The sequence below is a fragment of the Anomaloglossus baeobatrachus genome, chromosome 1, assembly GCF_048569485.1.
Source record: "Anomaloglossus baeobatrachus isolate aAnoBae1 chromosome 1, aAnoBae1.hap1, whole genome shotgun sequence".
Lineage (NCBI taxonomy): Eukaryota > Metazoa > Chordata > Amphibia > Anura > Aromobatidae > Anomaloglossus > Anomaloglossus baeobatrachus.
The window spans coordinates 133413135-133435416 of NC_134353.1; the positions used below are offsets into that span (position 1 = coordinate 133413135).

General features: G+C 50.6%; 1 protein-coding gene across 3 annotated transcripts in view; it reads left to right on the forward strand.

Annotated features, from left to right (window-relative positions):
• The window catches only part of CEP135 (centrosomal protein 135), a 196679-nt gene that overhangs the window by 11969 nt on the left and 162428 nt on the right, over positions 1-22282 (forward strand). For all 3 annotated transcript variants that reach the window (XM_075347063.1, XM_075347062.1, XM_075347061.1), the window contains 2 exons: positions 1141-1331; positions 1477-1644. In XM_075347063.1, coding sequence (XP_075203178.1) covers positions 1141-1331; positions 1477-1644 — 359 coding nt within the window. The remainder of the gene's footprint in view (positions 1-1140; positions 1332-1476; positions 1645-22282) is intronic.

Consider the following 22282-nt stretch of genomic DNA (forward strand, 5'->3'; position numbering starts at 1 on the left):
GAAGAGAAAAATAATTGAAAAAAATGGCTTATGGTTTCTTGTATTTTGTTACCCAGCGGACGTAAAGTAGACATCTGGAGGCTGTAGCCCAGAGCTTTGTGCATTATCTTAGCTGTATATCAAAATATGAGGGACCCCATGGAGCTTTTTTTTTATTTTTTTTTTTTTTATTTAATTATGTTAATAAAAAAAAAAACAACAACTTTGTGCGTTCCCCCTCCTCCCAATTTTGATACCCAGCCAAGATAAAGCAGACAGACAGCTGGGGGCTAGTACTCTGAGGCTGGGGAGGCCCATGGTTACTGGGACCTCACCAGCCTAAAAATAGCAGCCTGCAGCTGCCACAGAATTAGCGCATCCATTAGATGTGCCAATCCTAGCTCTTTACCTGGCTCATCCTGATTGCCCTGGAACGGTGGAAATTGGGGGAAATATAAGAGGTTAATGACAGCTATGATTTGTCAAAAAATCACAACTGTCATCAAGCCCTGGATTAGTAATGGGTAGGGGTCTACTACTATTCGTGTAAGTAAAAAAAAAAATACAAAACAGAGAAAAACATCCTGTATTTTAAAAAAACAAACAAACCAGAAAAACACCCTCTTTTTCTCCAGTTTATTAACCATCAAAACTCCCCTGTAGGTTCGATGTAATCCACAGACTAGATGTCCCACGACAATCCCAGTTTTGCTACATTTTGAGTTCGCTGTGTGCGGTCACATTAGAACATAACTGATCACTGCAGTGTGGGTCATGAAACCACCGCCCCAGTCCGGAAAACATGGTCAATGATTGTTTAAACTCTCACGTTTCAATTCAGCCTAAGGATGAAATTTCCTGCCCCTCAATTAAAAGGTTTGTCTGGGACTTTAACATTGATGGCCTATCCTCCTTGATGGCGTGCCGGGTGTCATACCCTTACCCATCACACATTAACGACCCATCCGTCTATGTTAAAGTCCCAAACAACCCCTTTACCGATAGAGCTGTTTATGGACCAAATTGGTCTTCTAATGTGTGAAGTCCTATGCAGACTGATGCAGATACCCTTCTAAATACATGAAAGTTTTGTTATTCAGGTGACCTAAAGTGTTAGGTTTTCATTTTGTCCTCTTTTGTTGACTCTTCTGCGCTATACAGTGACCTTGTTCATACGACAGAAAGTCTTCGCAATGCAAAGCTCAATGCTGGCAAGAACGAGAAGGAGAACAAGAATTTTGATGAGGTGATAGAACCTTACAAGGCCGAAAATGCCAGACTCGTCAGAGAAAATAACGAACTCCACTTAGAGCTCCTGAAGATCAAAGAAGACTCGGATCGCCACATTAAAGGTCAGGCGCCACACCACCTTGTCTAATATCAGCTACTTTGTTAAACGGCTTAGTGTAACTCTTTACAAAGAGAATAATGAAATATTTGGAAACTCTACGTTTCTGTGTATTTTCACATAAACCTATTCTTACTTTTTTTTTGAAGACTTGAAAGCTTCTCTGAGAAAACTTGAACACCAAACGGCTGATCTGAAATTCTTAAATAACCAATATGTCCATAAAATCCGCTCTATGGAAAAAGAAAGCAAAGCGAAGGCTGAACGGATTCAGCAACTTCAAGAGAAGAACCTGCAGGCTGTGGTGCAGACACCAGGTGTGTTCTGCTCAGGAAATGTGATACGCTAGATAGTGAGTGATGCGGAGCATAGATTGTCTCCACTCGTATTTATCCCTGTCCTGCATAATGCCCAAATTAAAAAGGATAGGGATCGTGTATGAACCTGATCAGCGCTACAATGTTTGTATGTCGTGCCTCTCGGGTCACTGGGCACTGTAGTTAGGGGGGATTTTTTTTTTTTTTTTAGCAAACAGTACTGTGCAAGAGCTTGACAGGTGTTTGAAAAATGTTGCAAAGTCAGAATGCTTACAAAAATAAGTGTTTTAATATTTTTTTTTCTTTGTCGCTCCATTGGGAGACCCAGACAATTGGGTGTACAGCTTCTGCCTCTGGAGGCCACACAAAGTACCACACTGAAAAAGTGTAACCCCTCCCCTCTGCCTATACACCCTCCCGTGCATCACGGGCTCCTCAGTTTTATGCTTTGTGTGGAAGGAGGCACACATCCACGCATGCTTTCCCATTTTAGTCAGCAGCAGCTGCTGATTTTATTGGTTGGTTTTTTTAACCGTTAACGAAATGCAAAGTGACTGAACAGAAGAGAAATCTGAATCAAATAAATATATTGCCTTCAAAACGGTATCAACTCTTTTAATTACACTTACACAAAAGCCGAGATTTTTGTAGGAAATGCAAGTCAGGTATGCAAGTAACCAAATATACTAAACAGGTGATAATCATAGGACTCATTAACTGAAACGGCTTTATAGGAAGATATAATCCAGCTGGGTGCTACAACAGTGTTACTTTATTTGTGCAAGGACAGACAGTGCACAAACTAACATTTACGCGTTTCTGGCTCGATGCCCTTAATCATAATGATTATGACTAAGGGCGTTGAGCCAGAAACGCGTAAACGTTAGCTTGTGCACTGTCTGTCCTTGCACAAATAACGAAACACCATTGTAGCACGCAGCTGGATTATATCTTTCATTATTTGCTTTGCCGCCAGGGCAGGGCCGACATCAGGGTCTGGGGGACGGTGAGCTGGATTTTCATCTTTATAGGAAGCTTGAAGTTGAAGAATACTAAAATCTGCTACAAAGTTGAGGTTGTGGAAGACAGTTTCATGTCACAGATCATCCATGACAAGACTGAGCATAGCAACAAGACACCAGGTAGTTATACTGCATCATCAAGGTCTCGCCCAGGCAAACATTTTAACCCCTTCACGACCTTGGACGGATCTATCCGTCCAGGATCGTGTCCCGTTAAGCCCCGCCCCCTGCCGCGGGCAGGCGGCGGAGGTCGGCACACATATCAGCTGTTTTCAACAGCTGACATGTGTGCCTGCTAGCCGCGGGTGGAATCGCTTCCACCCGCGGCCATTAACCCCTTAAATCTTGCTGCCAAAGTCTGGCAGCAAGATTTAAATGCGCGCGGCCATGTTTTTTACTTACCGCCGCCCCCACCGGAAGTCACGTGTGTTATCACGTGACTATCGGTGGTTGCCATCGTAGCACAGGGTCATGTGATGACGCCTGCTGCTATGATGTTTCACTTTCGTTTTCCCTCGGCCGAGACCAGAGGGAAAACCAGTGTGACTGAATCTGCTGTTTACAGCTGTATTGCTGTGATCAGCAGATAGATAATAGCGATCGGAATGCTGATCGCTATAGCCCCCTAGGGGGACTAGTAAAATAAACAAAAGGTTTTAAAAAATAAAATAAAAAAAAAAAACCTAAAAGTTCAAATCACCCCCCTTTCCCCCCCATTGAAAATTAAAGGGTTAAAAAATAAATAAATATACACATATTTGGTATCGCCGCGTTCAGACACTAGGATAACAACAAATGAGCAAATACTCTGCACAAAGTAAATAAATAGTAATAGTACTTGTAAATAACATGGGGTACTTTTTTGACATCATTTTGATCAAGAGCATAAAAGCCATGCCACTGTGACAATGTGTATCCAGTTAAGGTGGTCCCCATCTGGGGTTGTTTATCTCACTACATGTGAGCAGGCCTCAAACTACACTAGGGCAGAGCAGGACCCAGGACTGACTGACGTTTTTCTTTGTCGCTCCATTGGGAGACCCAGACAATTGGGTGTATAGCTCATGCCTCCGGAGGCCACACAAAGTATTACACTAAAAGTGTAAAGCCCCTCCCCTTCTGCCTATACATCCCCCCGTGCATCACGGGTTCCTTAGTTTACATGCTTTGTGCGAAGGAGGTCAGACATCCACGCATTAGCTCCACAGCTTGGTCAGCAGCAGCTGCTGACTATGTCGGATGGAAGAAAAGAGGGCCCATAACAGGGCCCCCAGCATGCTCCCTTCTCACCCCACTCTTGTCGGCGGTGTTGTTAAGGTTGAGGTACCCATTGCGGGTACGGAGGCTGGAGCCCACATGCTGTTTTCCTTCCCCATCCCTTGATGGGCTCTGGGGAAGTGGGATCCTAATTCGGTCTCCAGACACTGAGACCGTGCTCCATCCACAGCACCTGGGGTATCTGCTGGACAAGGAGCCGAGTATCGTCAGGGACACTGCTGCTTTGAGGTACTCTGTGTCCCCGTGGGGACCGCGCACAGAATCACTCCAGCATTGCTGGGTGTGTTAGTGCACCGGGGACCGCGGCGCTGACCGCGTTTGTGTCATCGCACACTACAGCGTGCTGGTGTGCTTGGTTTACTAGAGACTACTGCCTGACCGCGCGCTGCCATTGCAACACGGCAGCGCGCCCTGGGATTGTTTGTACGCCGAGGACTTCCGCGCAGACCGAGCTTATACGCCGGCCGCGCTTATAACTTGAGTCCCCGGCTTTTCAGGCCTAGTCTCGGTCTTTTCCCGCCCCCAGGCCTGTCAGTCAGGGGAAGGGAGAGATGTTGTGCAGAACGTCAGCACTGAGGGCTGGAGCGTGCTTTGCATACTCCACCCCCCTCACTGTGCACAGTGGGGCACCAGACTCCCGCACTTTTTCGGGCACGCCCACGGCCTCCTCCTCTCCTCAGGACGCCGGCAGCCATTCCTGTCAGCTCTTCCGACGCTGGAGAGGGGAGACAAGCTCTGGGAGACCCAGGCAGCGTTTCTGGTGACCACACAACCGCTTGAGCGGTCGGTAAGCAGCACCTATGGTGCTGGCCCCACTAGTGCAGTAGTGTACATATAGATTATATCCTTATATGCTATACTTTACACTGTATGGTGCACGATTGATTTTTGGCTATATACCCTCCGGGATTGCTCAGAGGACACAACAGCATGTCGTCCACAAGAAGCAATGGTGCCAAAGCACAGATTTACTATGCTGCCTGCGCTGCATGTACGGCTATACTACCGGCAGGTTCCACTGACCCTCATTGTGTGCAATGCTCGGCCCCTGTGGCACTTGCTCAGCCGGAGCCTCTGCGAAGGGGGGCCCAGGGGGAACCACCAGCTAACACTGTCCATGTGACGGGGACAGAGTTTGCAGTTTTTACTGATAGACTTTCTGAGACTATGGCTAAGATATTAGAAGCTTTGCAGTCCAGACCGGTATCTCAGACCATGGGCACTGTGGAATCACTGCACCATGGTCCACCTCAGTTGGAGCAACAATGTCCTCCCGGGGTGTCTCATAGGTCCCAGGGTGAGGTCTCTGACACGGACCGCAGCCCCAGACCGCCTAAGCGAGCTCGCTGCGAAACTCCCTCGACATCATCACATTGTTCACGGTCTCAGCAGGACTCTGTATGATGAAGCGGAGGTAGCTGATCAGGATTCTGATCCTGAGGCCGCTCTCAACCTAGATACACCTGATGGGGACACCATAGTGAATGATCTTATCGCGTCCATCAATCAAATGTTGAATATTTCTCCCTCAGCTCCTCCAGTGGAGGAGTCAGTTTCTCAGCAGGAGAAATTCCGTTTTAGGTTTCCCAAGCGTACCACGAGTATGTTTCTGGACCACTCTGACTTCAGAGACGCAGTCCAGAAACACCGAGCTTGTCCTGATAAGCGTTTTTCCAAGCGCCTTAAGGATACACGTTATCCATTTCCCCCTGACGTTGTCAAGGGCTGGACTCAGTGTCCCAAGGTGGATCCCCCAATCTCCAGACTGGCGGCTAGATCCATAGTCGCAGTGGAAGATGGGGCTTCACTCAAGGATGCTACTGACAGGCAGATGGAGCTCTGGTTGAAATCCATCTTTGAAGCCATCGGCGCATCTTTTGCCCCAGCATTTGCAGCAGTATGGGCACTCCAAGCTATCTCAGCGGGTCAAGCGCAGATTGACGCAATCACACGTACGTCTGCGCCGCAAGTGGCGTCCATAACCACTCAGACGACGGCATTTGCGTCCTACGCTATTAATGCCATCCTGGACTCTGCGAGCCGTACGGCGGTTGCAGCCGACAATTCGGTGGCAGTCCGCAGGGCCTTGTGGCTACGGGAATGGAAGGCAGATTCTGCTTCCAAAAAGTGCTTAACCAGTTTGCCATTTTCTGGTGACCGTTTGTTTGGTGAGCGATTGGATGAAATAATCAAGCAATCCAAGGGAAAGGATACATCCTTACCCCAGGCCAAACCAAACATACCCCAACAGAGGAGGGGACAGTCGAGGTTTCGGTCCTTTCGGGGCGCGGGCAGGTCACAATTCTCCTCGTCCAAAAGGCCTCAGAAGGATCAGACAAAATCCGATTCATGGCGGTCTAAGTCACGTCCTAAAAAGACCGCTGGAGGTGCCGCTACCAAAGCGGCCTCCTCATGACTTTCAGTCTCCTCACGCCGCATCCTCGGTCGGTGGCAGGCTCTCCCGCTTTTGCGACACCTGGCTGCCACAGGTAAAAGACCGTTGGGTGAGAGACATTCTGTCTCACGGTTACAGGATAGAGTTCAGCTCTCGTCCTCCGACTCGATTCTTCAGAACATCTCCGCCTCCCGAGCGAGCCGATGCTCTTCTGCAGGCGGTGGACACTCTAAAGGCGGAAGGAGTGGTGATCCCGGTTCCTCTTCAGCAACAGGGTCACGGTTTTTACTCAAACCTGTTTGTGGTTCCAAAGAAAGACGGGTCCTTCCGTCCTGTCCTGGACCTAAAACTGCTCAACAAACACGTAAAGACCAGGCGGTTCCGGATGGAATCCCTTCGCTCCGTCATCGCCTCAATGTCCCAGGGAGACTTCCTTGCATCGGTCGATATCAAAGATGCGTATCTTCACGTACCGATTGCTCCAGAGCATCAGCGCTTCCTGCGTTTCGCCATAGCAGACGAACACCTTCAGTTCGTGGCACTGCCGTTCGGCCTGGCGACAGCCCCACGGGTTTTCACCAAGGTCATGGCTACAGTAGTGGCGGTCCTTCACTCTCAGGGACACTCGGTGATTCCTTACTTAGACGATCTCCTAGTCAAGGCACCCTCTCAAGAGGCATGCCAACACAGCCTCAATGCTACTCTAGAGACTCTCCAGAGTTTCGGTTGGATCATCAATTTTCCAAAGTCAAATCTGACTCCGGCCCAATCACTGACATATCTTGGCATGGAGTTTCATACTCTCTCAGCGATAGTGAAGCTTCCGCTGGACAAACAGCATTCACTGCAGACAGGGGTGCAATCTCTCCTTCTAGGTCAGTCACACCCCCTGAGACGCCTCATGCACTTCCTAGGGAAGATGGTAGCAGCAATGGAGGCAGTTACTTTTGCGCAGTTTCATCTGCGCCCACTTCAATGGGACATTCGCCGCAAATGGGACAGGAAGTCGACGTCCCTCGACAGGAACGTCTCCCTCTCCCAAGCAGCCAAAGCTTCCCTTCGGTGGTGGTTTCTTCCCACTTCATTGTCGAAGGGGAAATCCTTCCTACCCCCATCCTGGGCGGTGGTCACGACGGACGCGAGTCTGTCAGGGTGGGGAGCAGTCTTTCTCCACCACAGGGCTCAGGGTACGTGGACTCAGCAGGAGTCCTCCCTTCAGATCAATGTTCTGGAGATCAGGGCAGTGTATCTTGCCCTAAAAGCGTTCCAGCAGTGGCTGGAAGGCAAGCAGATCCGAATTCAGTCGGACAACTCCACAGCGGTGGCTTACATCAACCACCAAGGCGGCACACGCAGTCGTCAGGCTTTCCAGGAAGTTCAGCGGATTCTGATGTGGGTGGAAGCCACGGCCTCCACCATATCCGCAGTTCACATCCCGGGCGTAGAAAACTGGGAAGCAGACTTTCTCAGTCGCCAGGGCATGGACGCCTTAGTTCAAGATTGGTCGCAGTTTCAACTCCCTTATGTGTTCCCACCTCTGGCACTGTTGCCCAGAGTGATACGCAAGATCAGGTCAGACTGCCGCCACGCCATTCTCGTCGCTCCAGACTGGCCGAGGAGGTCGTGGTACCCGGATCTGTGGCATCTCACGGTGGGCCAACCGTGGGCACTGCCAGACCGTCCAGACTTGCTGTCTCAAGGGCCGTTTTTCCATCTGAATTCTGCGGCCCTCAACCTGACTGTGTGGCCATTGAGTCCTGGATCCTAGCGTCTTCAGGGTTATCTCAAGAGGTCATTGCCACTATGAGACAGGCCAGGAAACCAACGTCTGCCAAGATCTACCACAGGACGTGGAAGATATTCCTTTCTTGGTGCTCTGATCAGGGATTTTCTCCCTGGCCATTTGCATTGCCCACGTTTCTTTCCTTTCTTCAATCAGGATTGGAAAAAGGTTTGTCGCTCGGCTCCCTTAAGGGACAAGTCTCAGCGCTCTCTGTGTTCTTTCCGAAGCGTCTTGCCAGGCTTTCTCAGGTACGCACGTTCCTGCAGGGGGTTTGTCACATAGTTCCTCCTTACAGGCGGCCGTTAGAACCCTGGGATCTGAACAGGGTTCTGCTGGCCCTTCAGAAGGCACCCTTTGAACCTTTGAAAGATATTTCTCTTTCTCGCCTTTAGCAGAAAGTGGTCTTCCTAGTAGCAGTCACCTCACTTCGGAGAGTGTCTGAGCTAGCAGCGCTGTCATGCAAAGCCCCTTTCCTGGTGTTTCACCAGGACAAGGTGGTGCTGCGCCCGGTTCCGGAATTCCTTCCTAAGGTGGTATCCACCTTTCATCTCAATCAGGATATCTCCTTGCCTTCTTTTTGTCCTCATCCAGTTCATCAATGTGAAAGGGATTTGCATTTGTTAGATCTGGTGAGAGCACTCAGAATCTACATTTCCCGTACGGCGCCTCTGCGCCGCTCGGATGCACTCTTTGTCCTTGTCGCTGGTCAGCGTAAGGGGTTACAGGCTTCCAAATCCACCCTGGCTCGGTGGATCAAGGAACCAATTCTTGAAGCCTACCGTTCTTCTGGGCTTCCGGTTCCCTCAGGGCTAAAGGCCCATTCTACCAGAGCCGTCGGTGCGTCCTGGGCTTTACGGCACCAGGCGACGGCTCAGCAGGTGTGCCAGGCGGCTACCTGGTCGAGCCTGCACACTTTCACCAAACACTATCAGGTGCATGCCTATGCTTCGGCGGATGCCAGCCTAGGTAGACGAGTCCTTCAGGCGGCGGTTGCTCACCTGTAGGAACGGGCCGTTTTACGGCTCTATTATGAGGTAGTATTTTACCCACCCAGGGACTGCTTTTGGACGTCCCAATTGTCTGGGTCTCCCAATTAGGAGCGACAAAGAAGAAGGGAATTTTGTTTACTTACCGTAAATTCCTTTTCTTCTAGCTCCAATTGGGAGACCCAGCACCCGCCCTGTTGTTTTTTCGTGTACACATGTTGTTCATGTTGAATGGTTTCAGTTCTCCGAGATTCTTCGGATTGAAGTTACTTTAAACCAATTTATTTGCTTTCCTCCTTCTTGCTTTTGCACTAAAACTGAGGAACCCGTGATGCACGGGGGGATGTATAGGCAGAAGGGGAGGGGCTTTACACTTTTAGTGTAATACTTTGTGTGGCCTCCGGAGGCATGAGCTATACACCCAATTGTCTGGGTCTCCCAATTGGAGCTAGAAGAAAAGGAATTTACGGTAAGTAAACAAAATTCCCTTCTTTAACACCTCTCTGTGGAAAGCTACAGTATTTAGACACAATACACATTTAGTTTCTGAACTATTTCCACCATTTTCCATACAATGTGTACAAATCCATTGAGAAGCAAACTGAAAATAATTTTGAGGGGGGAAAATAAAACTATAATAATGTGGTTGCATAGATGTGAACACCATCTTATAATTTGGGCTGTGAATCATTACTGCAAGATTGCAGCAGAGTGGGGTAGAGAGAGCTAATTCTAGATCGGCCATGCTGATAGACTCCTACGGCACGGTGGCTCAGTGGTTAGCATTGCAGCGCTGGGGTCCTGGGTTCTAGTCCCTCTAAGGACAACATCTGCAAGGAGTTTGTATGTTCTCCCAGTGTTTGCATGGGTTTCCTCCCACACTCCAAAGACATACAGATAGGGAATTTAGATTGTGAGCCCCAATGGGGACAGTGTTGCCAATGTATGTAAAGCGCTGTGGAATTAATAATAATAATAATATAATATATTTATTCACTTATATAGCGCTATTAATTCCACAGCGCTTTACATACATTGGCAACACTGTCCCCATTGGGGCTCACAATCTAAACTCCCTATCAGCATGTTTTTCTGAAGTGTGGGAGGAAACCGGAAACATGGGGAGAACATATAAACTCCTTGCAGATGTTGTCCTGAGTGGGACTAGAACCCAGGACCCCAGCGCTGTAAGTCTGCAGTGCTAACCACTGAGCCACCGTGAATTAATAGCGCTATATAAATGAATAAATATTATATTATTATTACCCCAAAAGATTGGATCCTGTCACAAATTCAAAGGCTACTTCAGCAAAGTACTAGCTTAAAGGGAATCTGTGAGTATGTTTTTGCTACCTCATCTGTGAGCAGCATAATGAAGGCAAAGAGACTCTGAATCCAATGCTGTGTCACTTAGATTACTGACTGCAGTTGTTCTGACACAAAGGTTTTCAATTTAGCAGCAGAACTGAGAGCTGTCTCTGCCCACACCAGACTCTATAGAGATTGTACATTCAAAGTGAGGTGTCAATCACCGGAGAGGGTGTGTTGGACTCAGTAATGGTAATCACCAGGTGAGAGCCTTCGGATTAAGTAAGCAACAGCACACAGCCTGAAAAGAGAGGCATCATTGATTTTTATTTTTTTTTTAACCCCTACAGCATTGTCTTCAGCTTACATAGCAAAAACATGCTGACAGATTACCTTTAAAGGTGTGCATAAATGTTAAACCACATTATTTTAATTCATTATTTTCATACCCGAAAAGATTTCAGTTGGTTTCTCAATAGATTTGTACAGATTATAAGTAACCTTAAAGGGAATCTGTCAGCAGCTTTTTGCTATGTAATCTGAAGACCGCATGCTGTGGGGGTTAAAACACAATTTCAGCAGTGCCTCGCTTATCAGTGCCAGTGCTGTTTACCTGCAATGTTTTATTTTAACTTCCGGAGATTATCAATGCCCTGGTCGGGCATGCCCCCTGCTGTGATTAGCACTGTTCTGTCTATAGATGTATGTCTATGTAGAACACGGTGTTGGCGGGGGCAGCTTTTTCAGCTCTACTGCATGCTAAATCTAAAAACTGTGTCAGAACCCCTGCACCCAGTAATCTAAGTATACATCGCTGGATTCAGGGTCTCTTCGCCTACCTCATGCTGCTCTGAATAGGTAGCAAAAACCTGCTAACTTCCACCTTTAACCCCTTCACGACCATGGACAGATATATCCGTCATGGAGCGTGTCCCGTTAAGCCCCGCCCCCTGCAGGTGGCGGTCGGCACACATATCTGCTGTTTTCAACAGCTGACATGTATGCCTGCATGTTGCGAGTGGAATCGCTTCCATTCGCAACATTTAACCCCTTAAATCTCGCTGCCAAAGTCTGGCAGCGAGATCTATATGCGTGCGGCCATGATTTTTACTTACCGCCGTCCCCACCGGAAGTCACGTGCGTGATCACGTGACTTTTGGTGGTTGCCATCGTAGCACAGGGTCATGTGATGACGCCTGCAGCTATGAAGTTTCACTTTCGTTTTCCCTCGGCCGGGAGCAGAGAGAAACAGGAAGTGACTGTATCTGCTGTTTACAGCTGTATAGCTGTGATCAGCAGATAGATAAGATCGATCGGATTGCTGATCGCTATAGCCCCCTAGGGATACTAGTAAAATAAAAAAAATTAAAAAAAGTTTTAAAAAATATAAAAAAAAAACTAAAAGTTCAAATCACCCACCTTTCCCCCCATTGAAAATTAAAGGGTTAAAAAATAAATAAATATACACATATTTGGTATCGCCGCGTTCAGAAATGCCCGATCTATCAAAATATAAAATCAATCTGATTGGTAAACGGCGTAGTGGCAAAAAAATTCCAAACACCAAAATTACATTTTTTTGGTCGCAGCAAGTTTTACGCAAATTGCAATAACAGGCGATCAAAACGTAGCATCTGCGCAAAAATGGTACCATTAGAAATGACAGCTCGAGACGCAAAAAATAAGCAGTCACTGAGCCATAGATCCCAAAAAATGAGAACTCTACGGTTTTCGGAAAATGGCGCAAAACGTGCGCCACTTTTATTAGACAAACGTGTGAATTTTTTTTAACCCCCTTAGATACAAGTAAACCTATACATGTTTGGTGTCTACAAACTCGCACCGACCTCAGGCATCATACCCACACATCAGTTTTACCATATAGTGAACACCGTGAATAAAACATCCCAAAAACTATTGTGCCATCACACTTTTTTTTGCAGTTTTTCCACACTTGGAATTGTTTTGCTGTTTCTTCGGCGCTCTATTGGGAGACCCAGACGATTGGGTGTATAGCACTGCCTCCGGAGGCCACACAAAGCAATTACACTAAAAAGTGTAAGGCCCCTCCCCTTCTGGCTATACACCCCCAGTGGGATCACTGGCTCACCAGTTTTTCTGCTTTGTGCGAAGGAGGTCAGACATCCACGCATAGCTCCACTGTTTGTAGTCAGCAGTAGCTGCTGACTATATCGGATGGAAGAAAAGAGGGCCCATATGGGGCCCCCAGCATGCTCCCTTCTCACCCGCGGTGGTGCTTGTAAGGTTGAGGTACCTATTGCTGGTACAGAGGCTGGAGCCCACATGCTGTTTTCCTTCCACATCCCCTGGAGGGCTCTGTGGAAGTGGGATCTTGCCGGCCCCCAAGCCCTGGGGCCGGGCTCCATCCACAGACCCAGAGAACCTGCTGGATTTGGAGCGGGAGTGCCGTTCAGGGACAAGGCCCTGCAACTTTCAGGTACTCTGTGTCCCCGGCAGGCACGGACACTCTCAAGGCTTGCTGAGCGTTATAGTGCGCCGGGGACAGTAGCGCTGTGCGCTGGGGTTAGGTCACTGCAGCTTTGCTGAGTGACGTTACATGTTGGGAACTACTGCGCCGACCGCTCCTGGAGCGGCGGCGCAGCTGCGACTTGTGGTGCGCCGGGGACTTTGCGCCGACCGCGCTTTTACGGCGGCGGCGCTTCTAACTTTAGCCCCCGGCTTCTGCGGCCTAGCGCCGCTTCGTTCCCGCCCCCACCCTGTCAATCAGGGTAGGGGAGAGACGCTGCTCAATAGGCAGCGCCGAGGGCTGGAGCTTTATTTACATGCTCCAGCCCTCTCACTAGGCACAGTGGGAAGCAGGCTTCCCGCTCTTCGTCTGTATACGCCCAGGGCCCGCCCCCCCTCTCCACAAGGACGCCGGCAGCCATTACACATGCGGTCTGGCTGGGGAAAGGCAGCAGGCTCTGGGAGACCCAGACTAAAGGGATTTCGGCGCCCACACACCCGCTACTAAGCGGGCGGTAAGCAGCACTTTAGTGCTGGCCCCACTAGTGCCTCAGTGTTATATTAGTGTACTTTTTTCTTGGTACCATATATATTTATATAGTTGCACTGTAAGGTCGCTTCTTGGCTGGACACCCTGTACTGCTCTGAGGAGGCAGCAACATGTCATCCGCAAAACGCAAGGGTGCCAAGGCACAGGCTGTGTACACTGTTTGTACTGCATGTGGGGCTAATCTACCAGCAGGCTCCAACGACTCTCATTGTGTGCAATGTTCAGTCCCAGTGGCACTTCGTCAGCCAGAGCCTATTGTGGTGGTAGCCCAGGCAGAGACGCCTGTGAACCCTGCCCCGGTGACGGGGACAGACTTTGCAGTTTTTGCTGATAAAATGTCTGTGACTATGACAAAAATCCTGGAGACCTTGCAGTCCAGGCCAGTTACTCAGACCATGGACACTGCTGTGTCTATGCTCTCCGGTCCCCCTCAGTTGGAACTAATCCGTGCTCCAAGGGGGTCTCAAGCATCACAGGCTGAAGTCTCTGACTCAGATGACAGTCCCAGGCAGCCTAAGCGAGCTCGCTGGGAAAGACCCTCCACGTCATCACACTGCTCAGGGTCTCAACGAGAAGAGTCTCTCTGTGATGAGACTGAGGACGGTGATCAGGATTCTAATCCTGAGGCCCCTCTCAATCTGGATGCCCCTGATGGTGACGCCATGGTTAATGACCTTATATCGGCAATTAATAGACTGTTGGATATTTCTCCCCCAGCCCCTTCTGCAGAGGAGGCAGCTGCACAGCAGGAGAAGTTCCATTTCCTGTATCCCAAGCGTAAATTAAGTGCTTTTTTGGACCACTCTGACTTCAGAGAATCGATCCAGAAACACGACGCTCATCCAGACAAGCGTTTCTCTAAACGTTCTAAGGATACCCGTTATCCTTTTCCCTCTGAGGTGGCCAAACGCTGGACCCAGTGTCCAAAGGTGGATCCCCCAATTTCCAAGCTTGCGGCTAGATCCATAGTCGCAGTAGAGGATGGCGCTTCACTTAAAGATGCCAACGACAGACAGATGGACCTTTGGTTGAAATCTGTCTATGAAGCTATCGGCGCGTCGTTTGCTCCAGCATTCGCGGCCGTGTGGGCACTCCAAGCTATTTCAGCTGGTTTAGCACAGGTGGATGCTATCATACATCCAGCAGTGCCGCAAGTGGCGTCCCTAACTTCGCAAATGTCTGCGTTTGCGACCTATGCTATCAATGCTGTCCTAGAATCTACGAGCCGTACCGCTATGGCGTCCGCCAATTCTGTGGTTTTGCGCAGAGCCTTGTGGTTAAAGGACTGGAAAGCAGATGCTGGTTCCAAAAAATGCTTAACCAGCTTGCCATTATCTAGAGACAGACTGTTTGGTGAGCCATTGGCTGAAATCATAAAACAGTCCAAGGGTAAGGACTCTTCCTTACCACAGCCCAGAGCAAGTAAACCTCAACAGAAAAAGTGGCAGTCGAGGTTTCGGTCCTTTCGAGGCTCGGGCAAGGCCCAATTCTCCTCGTCCAAAAGGACTCAGAAAGAACAAGGGAGCTCAGATTCCTGGCGGGCTCACTCACGCCCCAGGAAAGCAAATGGAGGAACCGCTTCCAAAGCGGCTACCTCATGACTTTTGGCCTCCTCCCTCCGCATCCTCGGTCGGTGGCAGGCTCTCCCGCTTTTGCGACATTTGGCTGTCACAGGTCAAAGACCGGTGGGTAACAGACATTTTGTCTCGCGGGTACAGAATCGAGTTCAGTTCTCGGCCTCCACTTCGGTTCTTCAGAACCTCCCCACACCTGCTGCAGGCGGTGGACTCTCTAAGAGCAGAAGGAGTCGTGATCCCTGTCCCCCCTCAGGAACGGGGGCTAGGATTTTACTCCAATCTCTTTGTGGTTCCAAAAAAGGACGGCTCCTTCCGTCCTGTTCTGGACCTAAAACTGCTCAACAAGCATGTGAACGCCAGGCGGTTCCGGATGGAATCCCTCCGCTCAGTCATTGCCTCAATGTCTCAAGGAGATTTCCTAGCATCAATAGACATCAAAGATGCTTATCTCCACGTGCCGATTGCTACAGAGCACCAACGCTTTCTACGCTTCGTGATAGGAGACGACCATCTTCAGTTCGTAGCTCTGCCATTTGGTCTGGCGACAGCCCCTCGGGTGTTCACCAAGATCATGGCGGCAGTGGTAGCAGTCTTGCACTCTCACGGACACTCTGTGATCCCTTACTTGGACGATCGACTGGTCTAGGCACCCTCTCAAGAGGCATGCCAACTCAGCCTGAATGTTGCACTGGAGACTCTCCAGGCGTTCGGGTGGATCATCAACTTCCCAAAGTCAAATCTGTCACCGACCCAATCACTAACGTATCTTGGCATGGAGTTTCATACTCTCTCAGCGATAGTGAAGCTTCCGCTGGACAAGCAGCGGTCTCTACAAACTGGGGTGCAGGCTCTCCTTCAAAGTCAGTCGCACTCCTTAAGACGCCTCATGCACTTCCTCGGGAATATGGTGGCGGCAATAGAGGCGGTTCCATTTGCGCAGTTTCATCTGCGTCCACTTCAATGGGACATTCTCCGCCAATGGGACGGGAAGTCAACATCCCTGGACAGGAAAGTCTCCCTTTCCCAGACGGCCAAAGACTCTCTGCAGTGGTGGCTTCTTCCCACCTCATTATCACAGGGAAGATCCTTCCTACCACCGTCTTGGGCGGTGGTCACGACAGACGCGAGTCTGTCAGGGTGGGGAGCAGTCTTTCTCCACCACAGGGCTCAGGGTACGTGGACTCAGCAGGAGTCCACCCTTCAGATCAATGTTCTGGAAATCAGAGCAGTGTATCTTGCCCTACTAGCCTTCCAGCAGTGGCTGGAAGGAAGGCAGATCCGAATTCAGTCGGACAACTCCACAGCGGTGGCATACATCAACCACCAAGGGGGGACACGCAGTCGGCAAGCCTTCCAGGAAGTCCGGCGGATTCTGATGTGGGTGGAAGCCACAGCCTCCACCATATCCGCAGTTCACATCCCCGGCGTAGAAAACTGGGAAGCAGACTTCCTCAGTCGCCAGGGCATGGACGCAGGGGAATGGTCCCTTCACCCAGACGTGTTTCAGGAAATCTGTCGCCGCTGGGGGGTGCCGGACGTCGACCTAATGGCGTCACGGCACAACAACAAGGTCCCAACCTTCATGGCACGGTCTCGCGATCAAAGAGCGCTGGCGGCAGACGCCCTAGTGCAAGATTGGTCGCAGTTCCGGCTCCCTTATGTGTTTCCACCTCTGGCACTCTTGCCCAGAGTGCTACGCAAGATCAGATCCGATTGCAGCCGCGTCATACTCGTCGCCCCAGACTGGCCGAGGAGGGCGTGGTATCCGGATCTGTGGCAGCTCACGGTCGGCCAACCGTGGGCACTCCCAGACCGACCAGACTTACTGTCCCAAGGGCCGTTTTTCCATCGGAATTCTGCGGCCCTGAACCTGACTGTGTGGCCATTGAGTCCTGGATCCTAGCGTCTTCAGGATTGTCCCAAGGGGTCGTTGCCACCATGAGACAGGCTAGGAAGCCCACGTCCGCTAAGATCTACCACAGAACGTGGAGGATATTCTTATCCTGGTCCTCTGCTCAGGGAGTGTCTCCCTGGCCATTTGCATTGCCTATCTTTCTTTCTTTCCTGCAATCTGGGTTAGAAAAAGGTTTGTCGCTCGGCTCCCTTAAAGGTCAGGTCTCGGCGCTATCCGTCTTTTTTCAGAGGCGTTTGGCACGCCTTCCTAAGGTGCGCACGTTCCTACAGGGGGTTTGCCATATCGTACCCCCGTACAAGCGGCCGTTAGATCCATGGGATCTGAACAGGGTACTAGTTGCCCTCCAGAAGCCGCCCTTCGAGCCTCTGAGGGAGGTTTCACTTTCTAGACTATCACAGAAAGTGACTTTTCTGGTAGCGATCACATCTCTTCGGAGAGTGTCTGAGCTGGCAGCACTATCATCCAAGGCTCCCTTCCTGGTCTTCCACCAGGACAAGGTTGTGCTGCGCCCCATTCAGGAGTTTCTCCCGAAGGTGGTATCCTCTTTTCTTTGTCGCTCCATTGGGAGACCCAGACAATTGACAATTGGGTGTATAGCTATTGCCTCTGGAGGCCACACAAAGTATTACACTTAAAAGTGTAAGGCCCCTCCCCTTCTGGCTATACACCCCCAGTGGGATCACTGGCTCACCAGTTTTGTGCTTTGTGCGAAGGAGGCAACACATCCACGCATAGCTCCACTTTTTAGTCAGCAGCAGCTGCTGACTATGTCGGATGGAAGAAAAGAGGACACATATAGTGTCCCCAGCATGCTCCCTTCTCACCCCACTGTATGTCGGAGGTGTTTGTAAGGTTGAGGTACCCATTGCGGGTACGGCGGCAGGAGCCCACATGCTGATTCCTTCCCCATCCCTTTTTACAGGGCTCTGGGTGAAGTGGGATTTACCGGTCTCCAGGCACTGAGACCGTGCTCCATCTACAGCCCCTGGAGAAGATGCTGGATGGAGCGGAGTACATCAGGGACATGGCCCTGCTTCCTCAAGGTACTCTGTGTCCCCGTGCATTTGGCGCTCACACCGCAGCATGCTGGGTGTTGTAGTGCGCCGGGGGACATCAGCGCTGCGGCGCCTGTGCCATGGCCTCATTCAGCTTCGCTGAAGCAGGCTCACTTATGGGAACTGGTCGCGCCGGCCGCTGGGACTGCGGCGCGGCTGGCACTTGTAGTGCGCCGGGGACTTCAGCGCGGCCTGCGCTTTTACGGCGGCCGCGCTGATAACTAGAGTCCCCGGCTTTTGCGGCCTGCTTCCGTTCGTTCCCGCCCCCAGACCTGCCAGTCAGGAGAGGGGCGGGACGCTGGCCACTTCCAGGAATCGGTCGCACCGGCCGCTGGCAGCGGCGCGGCTGGCACTTGTAGTGCGCCGGGGACTTCAGCGCGGCCCGCGCTTTTACGGCGGCCGCGCTGTTAACTCGAGTCCCCGGCTTCTGGGCCTAGTCTCCCTTCGTTACCGCCCACAGCCCTGACAGTCAGGGTAGGGGCGTGACGCTGCATAGAGCAGCGCTGAGAGCTGGAGTATGTTTTGCATACTCCACCCCTCTCACTGTGTGCACTGTGAATCCGGATTCCCGCACTTTCTCAGGCACGCCCACGGCTTCCTTCTCTACAAGGACGCTGGCAGCCATTAGTGTCAGTTTACGATACAGAGACAAGTGTGGAACACCCTGGCATTCTGATAGTCACACAATCGCTGTAACAGGCGTTAAGCAGCACCTGTGGTGCTAACCCCACTAGTGCAGAAGTGCACTTATAGATATGCTTGTACTATATACATTGCACTGTTTGGTCGCACGTTGTATATACCCTCCTGGATTATGCGGAGGAGTTATCAGCATATTCTCTGTGTAAAACAAAGGTGCAGAACCACATGTTTTTCTATACAGCTGGTACAGCATGTACGGCTATACGGCCGGCAGGTTACATAGACTCCCATTATATGCACTAATGGCCAGGGGATGAGGACGGTGTCTGCAGTATTTACGGACAGTTTTTCTGAGACTATGGCTATGATACTAGAAGCCTAGCAGTCCGGACATGTCTCTCACAATATGGGCACTGTTGAATCATTGATCCATGGCCCCCCTCAGTGTGAATAACTAACAGCTCCGGGAATGTCACGCATCCCAGAGTCACGGCTCTGCACGGACGTCAGTCCCAGACAGCCTAAGTGGGCTCGCTATGAGCGGCCTCGGTTTCATCAGGGTCCTAACAGAAGGACTCGCTGTGTAATGAGGCGGAAGTAGCGGCTCAGGATTCTGATCCTAAGACCGCTCTCAATCTGGATACACCTGATTGTGACGCCATAGTAAATAATCTTATAGCGTCCATCTATAGAATGTGGGTTATTCTCACAGCTCCTCCAGTGGAGGAGTCAGCTTCACGTATTTTTCTGGACCACTCTGCCTTCAGAGAGTCAGTCCAGGAACACCACGCTTATCCAGATATGCGCTTCTCCAAACGGCTTAGGATACACGTTATCCCTGTCCCCTGACTTGGTCAAGGACTGGACCCAATGTCCCGAGCGGCATCCTCCAATCTCCAGGCTTGTAGCTAGATCCATAGTTGCAGTGGGAGATGGAACTGCAAACTCAAAGATGCCACTGACAGACGGATGGATCTCTGGTCGAAAGCCATCTATGAGGCTGTCGGCGTTGGCTCCTGCATTCTCTCCCTTGGGGCACTCCAAGCTATTTCAGCTTGTCTTACACAGATTGACACGGTTACACGTACATCTGTGCCGCAGGTGGCATCCTTAACCTCTCAAATGTCTGCATTTGTTTCTTACGCGATTCAGGTTGTCCTGGACTCTAGAATGGAAGGCAGATCTGCTTCCAAAAAAGGTTGCCTAACGAGACTCGGGCAGGTCCCATTTTTCCTCGTCCAATGTGGACTCAAAAGGATCAGAGGAGCTAAGATTCTTAGCGGGCTCAGTCTCGCCCAAAAGAGCGACAGTCTGAAAACCCGCTTCCAAGGCGGCTTCCTCATGACTTGCGGCCTCGGTCGGTAGCAGGCTCTCCCGCCTTGGCGATATTTAGCTGCCATAGGTCAATGACCATTGAGTGTGAGACATTCTGTCTCACGGGTACAGGATAGAGCTCACTTCTCGTCCCCCAACTCGATTCTTCAGAATTCCACCTCCCGGCCGGGCCGCTGCTCTTCTGCAAACAGGGTGCACTCTATAGGCAGAAAGAGTGATGACTCCCGTTCCTCTTCAGGAACAAGGTCACGGTTTACCCCAAATTCTTTGCGGTACCTATAACAACGGGCCGTTCCGTCCCGTTCTGGATCTAAAAATGCTCAGCAAGCTCGTGGACACCAGGCGGTTCTGGATGGAATCCTCCGCCATGTCATCGCCTCAAGGTCCCAAGGATATTTCCTAGCATCGTTAGGCATCAAGGATGCTTATCCACACGTGCCGATTGATCCAGAGCACTAGCGTTTCTACGCTTCGTTATAGGAGACGAACACCTTCTGTTCGTAGCTCTACCTTCCGGCTAGCGACAGTCCACCTGGTCTTCGCCAAGGTCAGGGCAGCAGTAGTCACAGTCCTGCACTCTCAGGGTCACTCTGTGGTCCCGTATTTAGACGATCTACTTGTCAAGGCACTCTCTTAGGAAACATGCCAACACTGCCCGAACGTTGCGCTGGAGACTCTCTAGAGTTTTGGGTGGATCATCAACTTTTTAAAGTCAGATCCGACCCCGACCCTATCGATAACATATCTAGGCATAGAGTTTCTTACTCTCTCAGCGATAGTGAAGCTGCCGCTAGACAAACAGCATTCACTGCGGGCTGCAAGCTCTTCTTTAAGAACCAGTCGCACACATTGAGACGCCTCATGCACTTCCTACGTAAGATGGTAGCAATAGAGGCAGTTCCTATCGCGCAGTTTTACTGCGTCCACTACAATGGGACATTCTCCGCCAATGTGACAAGGAGTCGACGTCCCTCAACAGAGTCGTCGTTCTTTCTCAGGCGGCCAAGGAATCTCTACGGTGGTGGCTTCTTCTCACCTCTTGGTCAAAAAGAAGGTCCTTCCTATCCCCGTCCTGGGCGATAGTTATGACAGACGCGAGTCTATCAGGGTGGGGAGCAGTTTTTCTCCACTACAGCGCTCAGGGTACGTGGACTCAGCAAGAGTCCACGCTTCAGATCAATGTTCTTGAACACAGAGCAGTGTATCTTGCCCTACAAACCTTCCAACAGCGGCTGGAAAGCAAGCATATCCGACTTCAGTCGGACAGCTCCACAGCGGTGGCATACATCAACCAGCAAGGAAGAACGCGCAACCGGCAAGCCTTCCAGGAAGTCCGGCAGGTTCTGATGTGGGTGGATGACACGGCATCCACCATATCCACAATTCACATCCCAAGTGTGGAAACTAGGAAGCTGACTTCCTAAGTCGCTGAGGTGTGGCCGAAAGAGTATGGTGGTCTCACCCGGACGGGTTTCAGGAGATCTGGCGCCGCTGACAGAGGCCGGACGTCGATCTAATGGCGTCACGGCACAACAACAATGTGCCAGCTTCATGGCACGGTTTCACAATCATCGAGCTCTGGCGGCAAACGCCTTAGTTCAGCATTGGTCGCAGTTCCAGCTCCCTTAGGTGCCACCTCTGGCATTGTTGCACAGAGTACTGCGCTAGATCAAGACTGACGGCGGCCGCGCCATCCTCGTCGCTACAAATTGGCCGAGGATGTTGTGGTACTCGGTTCTGTGGTGCCTCACGGTAGGCTAACCGGGGGCACTACCAGAACAATCAGACTGGCTGTCTCAAGGGCCATTCTTCCATTTGAATTCTACGGCCCCCAACCGGATGGTGTGGCATTGAGTCCTGGAACCTAGTGTCGTCAGGATTACCTCTGGACGTGGTTGCCACCATGAGACAGGCTAGCATACCAACGTCCGCCAAGATTGACCACAGGACGTGGAAGATGTTCTTATCTCGGTGCTCGGCGCAGGGTGTTGCTCCCTAGCCGGTTGCATCATCTATGTTTACTTCCTTCCTGCAATCTAGGTAGGAAAATGGGTTGTCGCTCAGTTCCCTTTAGGGACAAGTCTCAGCGCTATCTGTATTTTTTCAGAAACGACGACTTCCTCAGGTACGCACGTTCCTACGGGGAGTTTGTCTTCTCAGCACTCCGTACAAGCGGCTGTTAGAGCCCTGAGATCTGAACAAGGTTCTAATTGCTCTCCAGATGCCGCCTTTCGAGCCTTTGAAGGATGTCTCCCTTCCCGTTTTTCACGGGAAGTGGCCTTCTAGTAACGGTCTCGTCTCTTAG